The sequence below is a fragment of the Podarcis bocagei genome, assembly GCF_964188305.1.
Source record: "Podarcis bocagei genome assembly, chromosome: Z".
In the NCBI taxonomy this organism is placed as follows: Eukaryota; Metazoa; Chordata; class Lepidosauria; order Squamata; family Lacertidae; genus Podarcis; species Podarcis bocagei.
In genome coordinates this window covers 37646995-37661661 of record NC_138140.1, presented here as the reverse complement: position 1 = coordinate 37661661, position 14667 = coordinate 37646995, and the positions used below count along the sequence as shown (strand labels likewise).

The 14667-nt window shown below is 39.3% G+C and overlaps 1 protein-coding gene across 1 annotated transcript in view; it reads left to right on the top strand.

Annotated features, from left to right (window-relative positions):
- The window catches only part of DIAPH2 (diaphanous related formin 2), a 357022-nt gene that overhangs the window by 76055 nt on the left and 266300 nt on the right, over positions 1-14667 (top strand). Inside the window, exons 12-15 of the mRNA XM_081179396.1 lie at positions 5473-5591; positions 8405-8521; positions 9137-9255; positions 10150-10214. Of these exons, the coding sequence (XP_081035522.1) occupies positions 5473-5591; positions 8405-8521; positions 9137-9255; positions 10150-10214 (420 nt within the window). The remainder of the gene's footprint in view (positions 1-5472; positions 5592-8404; positions 8522-9136; positions 9256-10149; positions 10215-14667) is intronic.

Here is a 14667-nt window from a genome sequence, read left to right as displayed (position 1 = left end):
ACACCTTTGCTGCGGCTCCGGGGCGGATACTAGCGAGGGGAGGAGGCGCATTGTACGCCCCGACACTCCCCACTGTGGTGGGCGCTGTACTGGCTGTGACATCACATGGGGGCGGTGGGTGCGTTAGTCACGCACCGTCCCGACGTCACCTTCCCGCCCACCCGCTACATTGTAAGCGGCATGTACGCTGGTCACTGCATTGAAAGGGGGCATGTACGCTGGTCACTGTTTTGAAGGGGAGTGAAGAACACACACACACAAAAAGGTACCTTGTTAATTTAACGTTTATTTCTATGAGGAGTAATTCTGAAGGGTCAAACAAAGAAATAATAAAAAGTGACAAAAAAGTTATTTTTATAATGACGAGTTTTGCAGCTCCCAGTTTTTTTTTTCTTCGGAAATGGGTCCAAGTGACTCTTTTTGTCTTAAAGGTTGCAGACCCCTGCACTAAGCTGTTTGGGTCTCTCCCCCAATCATCCCGCCCCCAAGATATCACCATATACTGCCCTTTATCAAAAGATCCCAGGGCAATGTGCAACATTAACACATTTTACAGAGCACAATAATAAAAACATAACAAGAAGCAAAATAATAGATAGCATAATAATTAAGTAAGCGTAATAACACCCACCTCACACCAATTATTTAATGTCCAAAAGCTTGGACTGTTTTTGCCTGGTGCCTAAAGACATGTAATGATGATGCCAGATTAGGCATCCCCAACATTCGGCCCTCCAGATGTTTTGAGACTACAATTCCCATCATCCCTGACCACTGGTCCTGTTAGCTAGGGATCATGGGAGTTGTAGGCCAAAACATCTGGAGGGCCACAGGTTGGGGATGCCTGTGCTAGATGAGTCCCTTTGAGTCCCTTTGTGCATTCCACAAACATGGAGCCACCACAGAAAAGGTCCGTTCTTGTGTTGCCATTCTCCTAACCTCTCAGGGAAGGGGTTGCATAAAGAAGGGCCTGGGATTCTTTATGTATTCTACAAGCATTATGGTTCTCCAAGCGATTTTGGCTACATAATGGTGAGACATTCCCCCAGAAGTTTGGAATCAGAATATAAGATGTGATTGAGCTAGCACGTTTTCCTTTAGTCTTTACATTCTTCTCTACTTCTGCTTATTGTTTATATAAATTATGTCGATGGGCTGTGCACTTAACTGTAATCATATCATACTGTTGTGTGACATGCATATGCTCCATTGAAATGCTCTATAATGCTTCCTTTGCTTGTCTGGTTGTAGTCTCAGTTTACAATGCTACTTGTCCCATTCAAAAGAGGGAGTCAGTGTAGGTGGTATACAACTAAGTCCTACTCAGAGTAGACTCACTAAAATTAATGAACCTAATTTAGTCATGCCCATTAAGTTCAGTGGGTCTACTCTGAGTAGGACTAGGATTAAATACCACTCCATGCTTGCTCAGGTAGTTGGGACTCTAGCAGATACCATTTTATATATATATATATATATATATATATATATATATATATATATATATATATATATATATAAAACATTTGTTTTAAAATTAGTATAAAAGGTAAAGGACGCCTGATAGTTAAGTCCAGTTGTGAACGACTATGGAGTTGCGGCGCTCATCTCGCTTTACTGGCCGAGGGAGCCGACGTTTGTCCGCAGATAGTTTTTCCGGGTCATGTGGCCAGCATGACTAAGCCGCTTCTGCGAAACCAAAGCAGTGCATGGAAACACCATTTACCTTCCCACCGGAACGGTACCTATTTATCTACTTGCACTTTGACGTGCTTTCAAACTGCTAGGTTGGCAGGAGCTGGGACCAAGCAATGGGAGCTCACCCTGTCGCGGGGATTCGAACTGCCAACCTTCCAATAAGCAAGCCCTAGGCTCAGTGGTTTAGACCACAATGCCACCTGCGTCCCTTTAAAAAAATTAGTATAGGTATAACAAATTGGACGCAGGTGGCGCTGTGGGTTAAACCACAGAGCCTGGGACTTGCCGATCAGAAGGTCAGCGGTTTGAATCCCTGCGACGGGGTGAGCTCCCGTTGCTCTGTCCCTGCTTCTGCCAACCTAGCAGTTTGAAGGCAAGTCAAAGTGCAAGTAGATAAACAGGTACCGCTCCGGCGGGAAGGTAAATGGCATTTCCGTGCGCTGCTCTGGTTCGCCAGAAGCGGCTTAGTCAGGCTGGCCACATCACCCGGAAGATGTACGCTGGCTCCCTCTTCCAATAAAGCAAGATGAGCGCCACAACCCCAGAGTTGGTCACGACTGGACCTAATGGTCAGAAGTCCCTTTACCTTTTTAACAAATTGGAACTGGAAACAAAATGGTGTATTTCAATTGAAGTTACCGTATTTTTTGCCCTATAGGACGCACTTTTCCCCCTCCAAAAATGAAGGGGAAATGTGTGTGCGTCCTATGGGGCGAATGCAGGCTTTCGCTGAAGCCTGGAGAGCGAGGGGGGTCGGTGCACACCAACCCCTCTCGCTCTCCAGGCTTCAGGAAGCTCTCCGCTAGCCGTGGGAGAGCAGCGCGAAGTCGTGCAGCTCTCCCACGGCTAGCGGAGAGCTTGCCTGCATCCAGAAGCTTGGGGTGTGCTGCGCTCAGCACGCCCCAGGCTTCGGGCTTCGCGCAGCTCTCCGCTAGAAAATAGCACAAAATATGTTACAGCCAGGTTCCAATGGATCTTATAAGGCATATAAGGCAAAATTATTTTATGTTGGTTTCTAGATTCATATTTTTATTAGGTTATTTGAAATTCCCTCTGCAGTCATAATTATGTCCTAACCTTTGGCATAATTTAGACTTTAATTTGAATGTGCAGTTAAGGATCCACATTTTAATGAGGGAATATAGATGTGTAAAGTGAAGGTGATAGATTAATGCAGATAATCAGTTGCTTACTCATTTAATAAAGCAGGGTGTTAGTAGGTCTGATCAATTAAGGAATGGTTCTTAGGAACAACTTTTGCACAGACAGGTTTATAGTGGAACATCCTGACTGGCAGATGTTCACCCTTAATTAAACCTTTTATTCTACAAATTCAAGTCTTCTTATTTGTATGAAGCCTTCAAGTTAATATTATTCGGTTTTTAGTGAAAATAACATTTGGAGTAAATTAAAATAGGTTTATTAATATTTTAAGTGTGTTTCAAAACTTAAGGCCTCTTAAGATTGAACTAAGTTTCTCTGCTTCATTGAAATAGTGGCCTGGATCAAATAGTAGCTGATATAGAGGGATAATTCTTCATTCAGTTCTAGGTGTTGGATAATGATCGTGAACCTTTTCATTGAGCTTAAATTCAGGATAACTCTCAGCTAAGCTTTATTTGTCAGCAGGACTATTTCAAAGTTAAGTAGATTGTGGATGGTTAGAAATCTAGAAAGAAAAAGTTAGTATTTCTGATAATGTTTCTCAGCCCCTTCATAATACATTGCAGACCAAGATCCAGCAGGCTTTCTTGTGAGTAAAAGCACCATACTGATTTCTTAAATAACATGATTATTATATACTGCTTTCTTTTTGTTTGCTATTGTTTGCATCAAAGTAATGCTTTCATTTTGCCTGCAATAGGTTTTATTATTTATGCATAATGCATGGGAAAAGTTTGACTTTCTTTGCATCTTCTTTGCATTTATACATCTCCATATTATTACTTAAAAACAAGATAAGTTTTTAGTGTTGCATGGTTCAATGACTTACAGGTCTCTGCCTACTTGATACTTCTGGTATGAACATGGGATAGTCATCATTCCTCTATACAGTGAGTTCTGTTCTATGTGGCTAACTGTGGGCTCCACATTGCTGACATTTTTGTTGTAGGCGCCACACCTGGTCATCTTACTTCTCCTATTATCGTCTTTGAATGTCCTCACTTGTGATTATCGAATGTCTTTTGAAATCTGCGAGATAAAAGGGATCATAGTAAAAGAACTTCAAGGTGATATATTAATCCCAACAATCTCTAGTGTGGCATGCTGTAAAAGTTTGGATTTTTCTTTTTTTCTTTTAAAACAACAACAACAACTTTGATGCATGCTGTTTTTACTGTGTTACAAATTAATAATTACTCTAGTATTTAAACACAAGTAGGAACCTAGGCAAAAAATTGTTTTATATAAAAACAGTACTATGCAGAATGCAGAAAGCAAAATAGTCATACTGTGAGGTTTAAAGTTCACCAGAAGTATGTTGTAATGATACATACATTGCAATTTGTTAGAAGTATTTTAAATCAAACAAAAACTGGTATAAATCAACTACTAAACCAGATTCATAGTATTAAGAGCCAATAATTTTTCATACTTAGCATTTAAAGGAAGGGAGGAATACAGCTCCACTGTATATCAAAGCTGCTTAGAACATAGTACTCTTCAGCCAGTATGCTTTATACTCAGTATGATAGATATAATGTCTATCATTTCATATGTCTTCATAGTCTATGAAGGCAGAGTGATTGTTCTGATGTAAGGTAATAGGATATGATCATATACATACACTCCTTAGGTGGAAGAGTTTCACCTTGTAGGACCTACAACTGGGAATGAAATACATTTCCAACAGAGAGTGCCACCCAAGGACAGATACTCGCCATAGGTAGTCTTGAGAAATGAATTTGTCACAGCCAGACCACTCTCAAAATTCAGAAATTTAAATACCATCAACACCTTTTTTACATAAGGTCTGACAGTCTATAATAATAAAAAAACTCATTGAAAGAGCTCCGTATTCTAGACAGATATGCACCATTGTAACCTCATTTGAATTAGAATTGTTCAAATTGAGACTTTGAGGTTAATGTGGACAAGCATTAATGACTACATGACTACAAAATAAAGATGCCAGTCTACTGTGATTATGCAACTGAAGGTAACACTTTCACTTAGTATTTTAGTTTATGACTGTTCATGGAGAATGCATGAGCAAAACCAGTTCCTTAATGAGCACTTTACATGGAATAGGCATTCATGGTTGTAGTGGCAGAGTAGGAGCAGCAATTTAAGCAGAATTCTCAATAAGCCATACTTGGGACTGTTGTGCTTGAATATATCCATGTGCTTCATTCAAATGCAGTCAGTGTTGCAAGCAATTTGTGTCATAGCTGCATGACTCCTTCAAGGTATTTTTCAGCTGCTGTACTGGATCAAGTTTTTATTTGATCTAGAAAGTTTTTGATGTTTGTATGCCTATAAAGTAAATAATAAGGTGAAAATTTCTGTTACATTTTTGCTTTGTCTATGGTGTATCATGTACATGTATCAGCAACCAATAGTCCTAAGTCTGTATGTATCATACTGTGGCGAAACATATTTCTTACTTAAATATACAGAGGATGAGAAGAACATACGGTGGTTGTAAACTCAACATATGACCTTCAACTGCGTGGTTATGCTTGGTTGTACTGTAGGTATAGAAGAGTTGAAAAGTATGCCATTAAGATAAGTTTTATGATAAACTATTCAATTTATTTCATGGAATAATAGGATCTAAAAGAGAAGGAGAATGAAGAACTGGATATTCAGTTGAAAGTGTTTGATGAAAACAAAGAAGAAGACTTAATTGAGTTGGCCCACCGCCTCAGTGACATCAAAGTGGAAATGGAATATCCTTTTAAAGGACTGTACAATTTTATTAGAAATGAATGCTTGCAGAAAGTAGCCTTTTGCAGTAGTGCTAGGTATTATAATCTAATTACTTGGGGCATGCATGAGGAAGTGGAGAATATGTGCTGGCATGTTATTTCAAACTTGGCATAGACCAGTTGGCACTAAGAATAAGTCAATAAGACATACGTACAAATTTTGGAACTTTCCCATTGATTCACAGAAAGTGCACCTTATTTAAACAGATAGTTGAGAAGCTATAGACTAGGAGTAACTATTGAAGAGTATACGTTGAATGTCTGGAAATAAAGTATAAGGAGAATTAGATGCGAGAGAATTGGCCAACTAATGGAAATCAGTGTGTGAAATTTAGTATCCCCAGTATTTCTTCTTGACCCCATTGTCTCCTTAGGGTTCTCAGGTCACAATGCTGCAGTAACAGTTGTAGTCACAACTAGTGGAATTACCTTGCATGATCTAGGATAGCATTCCCCAACTGGGTGCCTACCAGATGTTTGGACCACAACTCCAGTCAGCTCTAGCCAAGATGGCTGTGCTAAGTGGAACTGATTGGAGTTGTAGTAAAATAATAATAATCTGAAGGGCATCCATTTGGGAAAGGCTGGATATTATTTATTTATTTATTTATTTATTTCCCACCTTTTTCTCTGACAGCAGCTTGCAACAAAAATAGAAACAGCTAAAACATATTTTAAAATAATTAAAACCAATTAAACATGCACATGATTGTATTGTAAGACATAACTTTAAACATCGGAGGGAAAAGTAAGTTTAAAAGAGGCACATATATTCCCTTCTCTGATGATAACCAGCTTCTGTAGTTAAACACAAGTACAGTGGTGCCTCGCAAGACGAAATTAATTCGTTCCACGAGTTTTTTCGTCTTGCGGGTTTTTTCGTCTTGTGAAGCACGGTTTCGGAAAAGTTTTGGAAAAGCTTCAAAAATCACCAAAGTCTTCAAAAACCTCAAAAAAGGCTACCCCACCGCGTTCTATGAGTTGCTCCTCGAAGTCAAGTCGCAACTGTATTAACGGTTTTAAGAAAAAGGAAACAAACTTGCAAGACGTTTCCGTCTTGCGAAGCAAGCCCATAGGGAAAATCGTCTTGCGAAGCAACTCAAAAAACCAAAAACCCTTTCGTTTTGCGTGTTTTCCGTCTTGTGAGGCATTCGTCTTGCGAGGTACCACTGTAGAAGAGGAGCTCAAAAAGCAAAGGTGACACTTAGTTTGCCTTTTGTTTCTTGTGACCACTTTACCAAGGATTACACCTAATGCTTCTGTCATCTCCTTTCTCACAGATTTTATCCCTTTCAGCCTGTTCCTTCTTGGCTTCCTAATTTATGGTTCCCAGTCCTGCAACCCCTTCCTACTTGCCTGCCCATTTCCTTTCCAGTTTTGGAGGTTTGGCAGCTTGTCCTGTTAACTGTAGTCAAAATATATTGGCTAGTGGAAGCAAGTAAACTTCATAAACTTTGGTTGAAAGTTGGCTTGTTTCACAAACTATAGTTAAGATTAATCACAGTTCCTCTAGATTTGGATGATACTGCAAAGCTTCTAAAGTCATTGTAACTGCACCAGATTGGAGTAGTGGGAGTGCATGGGCAGGGGAGGCTAAGTTTATGTTTATAGCAGACCACGAGCTTAATGCTGGTAAGTGCTAAGTGTAATAATATGTCTCTGATTTCCTAACAGTGTAACTTTTCTAAAACTTTAGTTCAAAATTCAGAAAACAATTTTTACTTCCTTGGTAATAGAAATGCTTAATTTCGCTTTACGGTCAGGTTTGTCAGTCTGTGTTAATCATATAATGAAAAAGTGAGAATTTTCTTACCAGGTTTATATATTATTTATATATTTTTGGATAATTTTCAATAATTACTCAGTTTTATCTTCTTTTTTGTTGTTTTGATGACACATTTTATTACATATTATTAGTTTTGGTTGGTTGTTTTAGGACCCCACCCTGATGTCTGCATAGATAAATAATAGAAATAAATAATTTATATTCTTTATTTATAATTTAAATAGATAAAACTATGTAATATATTGTATTTGCACTGATTCTATGTTTCTAAGCACTGAAGATATTAGTGGCATAAAAATCATTACACAGAGGTACTGGCTTCTCAAGGAACCCAGTAACTTATCAGAAGAGCAGCATCTCAACTAGATAGGACAGAGGGGAATCAAACAAGCATCAATCAAATCTTGATTTCAAAGAAGGCGGAAGTTTTGGAACAGTACATAGTGTTAGTTTGAATAAAGCCATATCTTGGTTTTCGAATAGAATGCGTTCTGGAAGTGCGTTTCACTTCCAAAACATTCAGAAACGAAGGCGCTGCTTCTGACTGACTGCAGGAGCATCCTGCAGCCAATCGGAATCCTCAGATGCCGTGCTGGACATTCGGCTTCTAAGGCAAAGTTTGCAAACCGGAACACCTACTTCTGTGTTTGCGGTGTTTGAGTTCCAAGTTGGTTCATGAACTAAGCTGTTCGAAAACCAAGGTACGACTGTACTTCTATATTTAATAGTGAATTATACACTTCATGTTTGTGAGTAGCAGAAAATCAAAATTCCATGAAGAGGAATATTAAGAATAGTAATTCATTACATGAATAGTTATTTTGGGATCTAAATAGATACTTTAGTTGTGTAGAAAGGCTTGTGTGCTGCCTTGCACACAGAAGAAATTTTAAGGGCTCTTTAGGCCTAATCTTCAAGAATGCAGTGTTAATTTATGGGTGCGTTTTTCTGTAGAACAATTTTGGTATTACCTTGACAATCCTTGTACTGATGTGAATGAGGTCTACCACCTATTGTATAACATGCTGAGAGAAACAGCATCTGAAAACTACTTCCTATCTATTTTACAACATTTTCTACTAATCAGGAATGATTATTATGTTCGGTAAGTCAGCAGTGATTTTTATGTCCAGTAAGTCAGCAATTTTTGAATTTCAGTTTAAAATTTGGTTTTCACATAACAGAGTGTCACACTACTCGTTATTTGTATGTACAAGTACATACAATGTACTGGACAAAAGTGAGGCTCTTTGGGAAGGGGATGAGGTATGGAAAAGCTTTATTTACGTATAGTTTACAGACCTAGAAAAATGATGTAGTTCCACAGCTCCCATACATGGAGGATTTGTTAGGGAATTAGGACATCTGATTATTCCTTCTATATTGCCACCCAGTCTTCCCTCTTGGCATGAGGAGCAGACAGGAAGGTTTGATTGGGGTCTCCCATCTCCAGTAATAGCTTCGTGTATACTTTGTGGAATTCTACCGAGCGGAGAAGTGGTAAATAGCATATAGAACCTAGATAAATCCTCTGCACGCAAAATTTTTGCACATTTGCAGGATTATACCACCATAAACAGAACAGCAACCCTTCAGTTGTTATGTATGAAAATGGACTAGCTCCCATCAGTTATTAAGTAGACTAAAATGTTTCTTCTTTATTTTTAAAAGTGCCTTGGTTATTAAAATCAATACATTTTTGTGTTTTTTTGGTGACCAGACCTCAATATTACAAGATAATAGAAGAATGCGTTTCACAGATAGTATTGCACTGTAGTGGTATGGATCCTGACTTCAAGTGTAGAGGAAGGTTGGATGTAGATTTCACTCACCTTGTAGGTATGTGAGCATCATAATGTTTTAGTAATTATTGTTTAAGGATTCTCTCCCCCCACCCCAAGATCACCATTTATGTAGTATAGGCATGTTTCAACCAAAGTTAAGCCATTTTAAGTTCTCTTTTTCCTCTGGTAGAGAGTTGAATGTATAAGTCTTCTATTGAAAACACTATGTATAAAAGGGGGTTAATTTTTTTATGTGGATTATGCTCTAGATTTTTAATTAGTGGAATCTATGCCACACACAGTATTTCTATATGGAGGCCTTCTGTTCGTTCTATTATTACAAATGTTCCATGTGCATATCAAAATTCTCTTGATTCAGTGTTATTGGTTAGGTGAAACCAGAAATAGATGCACATGCATTGGAGCAGCTAGCAGTGACTACAGTGGGCTCTATTGTACCATGCTGTAGCTTTCAGTCTTCTTCCAAAATGTGTGAGCTTGTCCCCCCCTCCCAATGCATGTTTGACTAGTTAGCAAACTGAATAGAAAGATTCAAATATGAGTAATGATAGGCACATACAAGTTGTTAAAAGTGCTCCTGGATAAAAATGGGTATCATTCATAGAGAACAGGAATGCTTCAGTGGCTATTATGTTTTCGTTAAATGTCAGAACTTTGGATCATAAACTTTTTAGGTAGAAAAATCTCTTATAAAGCAATTTTCTGCTCAGCCGATGAGGAACTAGTGCTGTCCAGTTAGCAGCACATTGCTACAAAGTTGAATTTGTAATTAAAAATATGAATTTTTTAAACTTTATTGAATCAAGAAATGTTAAATTTTTGAAAATGTTTGTTGTGCTCAGAATCAGTGTTCATTCAGTATACCTCATCTGCATATTTGCCTTGTAAAGTGGATTTTGCATTGGTCTTTTTGGTTTAATTTTCTTAGATTGCTGCGTGGACAAAGCAAAAGTGGAAGAAAGTGAGCAAAAAGCTTCAGACTTTTCCAAAAAGGTAGGTACAAGGAAAATTTCTGGCACTGAACACTTTTTTCTTTCTATAATCTGAGATCCCATAATTAATAGACACTTACAACCTGTTTCTTTTTAATTTTAAATTGTTTTAATAGTTTTTCATATTGTATTTCTGCATTGTTGTAATGTGCCCTGGGATCTTAAGTGGGAGATAGATATACAGTGGGAGATAGATATACAGACTCCGCTAACCCAGAAATACTACCTCAGGTTAAGAACTTTGCTTCAGGATGAGAACAGAAATCGCATGGCGGCATCAGGAGGCCCCATTAGCTAAAGTGGTGCTTCACGTTAAGAACGGACCTCCAGAACGAATTAAGTACTTAACCTGAGGTACCACTGTAATTGAAATTTAGCAAATTAACCATGCCTGAAACAGGGCAAATTTGAACTATTTATCTGAACTTCATTTATGTATTATTTATTTATTACATTTCTATACTGCTCTACACTCAAAGATCTCAGCCAGTTCACAACATAAAAAAAAAAAATACAACACAAAATGCATAATACAAACAAAAATAAAGCAAAGCTAATAACCCCCTCCCACAAACACATTTAAAAGGCCAAAGAATGTTTAAACAGCCAAAGGCCTAGTTTTAGAGAAATGTTTTTGCCTGGTGCCTAAAGATATGTAATGAAGGCGCCAGGCAAGCCTCCCTAGAAAATGCATTCCACAAACAGGGAGCCGTCACAGAAAAGGCTCATTCTTGTGTTGCCATTCTCTGGAGGAGGCACATAAAGAAGGGCCTTAGATGATGATCACAGAGTCTGAGTCAGTTCATATGAGGAGAAGTGGTCCTTGAGGTATTGAGGTCCTGGGCTGAACAACAGCAGCAGCAGCAACAACAACAACACCCTGCCCAACTGACTGGGTTTCCCCAGCCACTTTGCGCAGCTTACAGCACATAAAAATGGTAAAACACTAGACATTTAAAATTTCCTGATACAGGGTTGCCTTCAGATGTCTTCTAGACATCTGAAGTCAGTTAGTTGTTTATTTCCTTTACAACCGATGGGAGGGCATTTCACAGGGCAGGCGCCACCACCGAGAAGGCCCTCTGCCTGGTTCCCTGCAACCTCACTTCTCACAGTGAGGGAAATGCCAGAAGGCCCTGGAGCTGAATGATGGGGGTGGAAACGCTTCTTCAGGTATACTGGACCAAGGCCATTTAGGGCTTTAAAGGTCAACAACACCAACACTTTGAATTGTGTTGGAAACTTACTGGGAGCTAATGTAGGTCTTTAAGGACAGGTGTTATGTGGTCCTGGTGGCCACTCCCAGTCACTAGTCTAGCTGTCACATTCTGGATTAGTTGTAGTTTCCAAATAACCTTCAAGGTAGCCCCACATAGAGCACATTGCAGTAGTCCAAGTAGGAGATAACCAGAGCATGCACCACTCTGGTAGGGTCTCAGAATTGACGTGCCCCTCCATGGACAGCTGTGAGTCCAGAATGATTCCCAGACTGTGCACCTAGTCCTTCAGGGGCACAGCTATCCCATTCAGGACCAGAGAGTCCTACACACCAGCCCACCCACTGTCCCCCCAAAACAGTATCTCTGTCTTGTCAGGATTCAACCTCAGTCCGGTAGCTGCCATCCATCCTCTAACCACCTTCAGAAACTCACACAGGACATTCACTGCCCTCACTGGTTCTGATTTAAAAGAGAGGTAGAGCTGGGTATCATCTGCATACTGATGCAACACCCAGACCAACCCCCCGGTTTCTCCCTGGATGAAGTAGCCTATTTCTCCTGACTAGCGCTGACATGGTTGACTGTGATCAAAATGTAATGGACCTGGCAACAGACCCACATCACAGTTTGAATTTGTCTAATAAGCAGGTGGAAAAACTCTGTTTTTCTTGGTCAGTTTTGATCAAATGGAGGAATTTGAGCTATTCCTATGCTGAAGGGCCAGGGAGGACAGTTTTGCATTTTGAACAAAGCAGTTTTAACTTGCCTCCTATTGGCTGCCTTGCTGTGCCAACCACGTGCACTGTGTTAGCTATATGAAATCATTCCCTATAAGCCCATAGGTTGAAAGGGCAGGTTCAACAGTAGTTTATTTAGGGGACTTCTTGAAAAAGAGCAGTGTAAAACCATTCATCTACTGCATTCTGATTCACTCGGTTAATATTCTATGTTGGGGGTATGTGTTTGTGGGTTTTTTTTTTGCGGGGAGAGGAGTGCTTAAAGTTTGCTAAGTCAATCAGTTTAGCTCTCTTCTGTAGAAGTTCTACCTTCAAATCTTTTAGAGATACTGCTTTTTTGGGATCAATATATTTGACTGCTAGAATGTTACACATAATCTGAAAAAGGTTCATGTACTATGGCAAATTTTCTAGAGGTAATATATCATGCCATATGCTATTTTGCCACAAACTCAGTCTTTTTATTTCTCTCTATATTTCTGGCAGCAGTCTTCTCTATTAATTCATCTTTATCTTGAATAAAGCATTTGAAAAATCTGCTGTACTAGAGAAATAAGCATATTGAAAAGGGATTAACACTTTTCAAGATACTGTGCATGTATTAGCTACCATCCAGTTCAATATGTTTTCTAAAGTAAATTGATCAAATTTGATTATTATGAGTTATTGGAAACATGTGCTTCAGTATTCCTTTCAAAGTTTGTTGAGTTTTAAAGTCCTCACTTATTCATGCTGGGAATGCTTCTTCCATTGAAACCATTATTATATGCTGGTGGCTCCTACAACTGAGCAGATTTGGTAAATTTGAATAATGGTACATCACCCTTGAAAGCTACAGAATTTGAAAAAACACCAACACACCATTTTTTTTTGTATTTAGACTTCCACTTTTCAAATGAAAATCTATGAAAATCAAATTTAACTAGTTTTAAAGATAGCCTATAAGAAAATTTACTTCTTTTAATTGCAAAGCATATTTGCATCACATAAAAGCTTTAGATTTTCATACTAGCAGAACAACCTACCTTATGATGGAAAGAAAATGACATTAACTAAACAAGTATGACAACATTCTATTTGTTTTGTTTGTGTACATGACAAACACATGCATTCATACTCTCACTCAGTTCTGCCTAGCATTATCTAGAAGATTGTCTGCTGTTCAAATACAGATGTAAACAAAAGGCTGTGGAAGGTTGTACATGTATTGTTTATTTAACTGCACACAGTTGAAGTGACAGCCCCACCCCATTACAGTACCAGGTTGGGAGGAAGTAAATTTAGAACTGTTTTCCCCATATCATGGTCCGTTCCCTGTGTGGTCATAAAGTTTTTACATTGTAGGCCCAGACAGAGTGGAGCCAGTGGCAGGGGTTGGAATAATAACATCAACAAAGTACATGGGGTAACAATATTGGGACTGGAAAGGCCACAGTTTTATTGGCTACAGGTGTCAGATGGTTTGGCATAGGTATTGGGTGTGTATATACTGAAATCAACCAGCCAAACTGCTGGTTAATGTATAGAGTTGACCAAGTTAAGAGTCACCCTGTGTTGTGCAGTGCCTCTGAGTGACCACTAAGATCACTCAGTGGAGGTGATATGGCCTGTTAACCCCTGAGCTGGGAATCTGTACAAGAAGTGTCCCCAGGTTCCCTTAAGGGGATACCCCACGACTGCAGGGCAAACGGGGCCCACCCTCCGCCTACCTGGCGTAAGGATGCAACCCAATGCATTTCTGCCTGCAAGTTTGTGGCAATTGCTATGAGGTAGATGAAACCAGCAGACACGCCCAATTTGTCTTCAGGGAAAAATTCTCCCTGGCCCTGAATATAGCAACTGATAAAATCCATAACAAGATCCACCCAGGGCTTACCTGCTCACCTTTAGGTAGCCTGCAAACCATAGAAATAAGACAGGGAAGGTAGGAAATCCAGCACTGACTAACTGGAAGAGTCCTGGTGTGGCTGATAGAGCGAACCAGAAGGAATAAGTTCTTACTCAGGTCTGCTCCCCAGCCACATCCTCCATCTTACCTACTGGTGAGAGTTGCAAGTGAGCACATGTCTGTTGGTGTGCCAAAAGGAACCAGAAGTGCCCCCTTCCATGACACCAAAGCCTGAAAAGGGAAACAAGCTCTGCCATTCTGCGCCAGGGCCTCAACTGCCGCTCCCAGCAAGTTCTGTGGGAATAGACATTCTATAGCAAGTGATAAGATTCCTCTGCGCTTCTAGTCTTTTTGATTATTACCAAAATGTTTCAGGGGGAAGAGGACTGAGGTAAATCTGTCAAATGTTTTTGGAGGAAGTGGACTGAAGTAAATCTGCCCTTTTAGTATTTTAAATATTACAGCATTTATATGCATAATATTAAGTTTTAAAAGCAGGTCCTTAAGATTATGCAGATTCTAATGAAAATGCCTAAGACGTTGAGTCTTGCGTACCTGCAAGTTGACAGGAATGTGTGAGAAGCTGACTCTAGATATTCATTGGTGTGA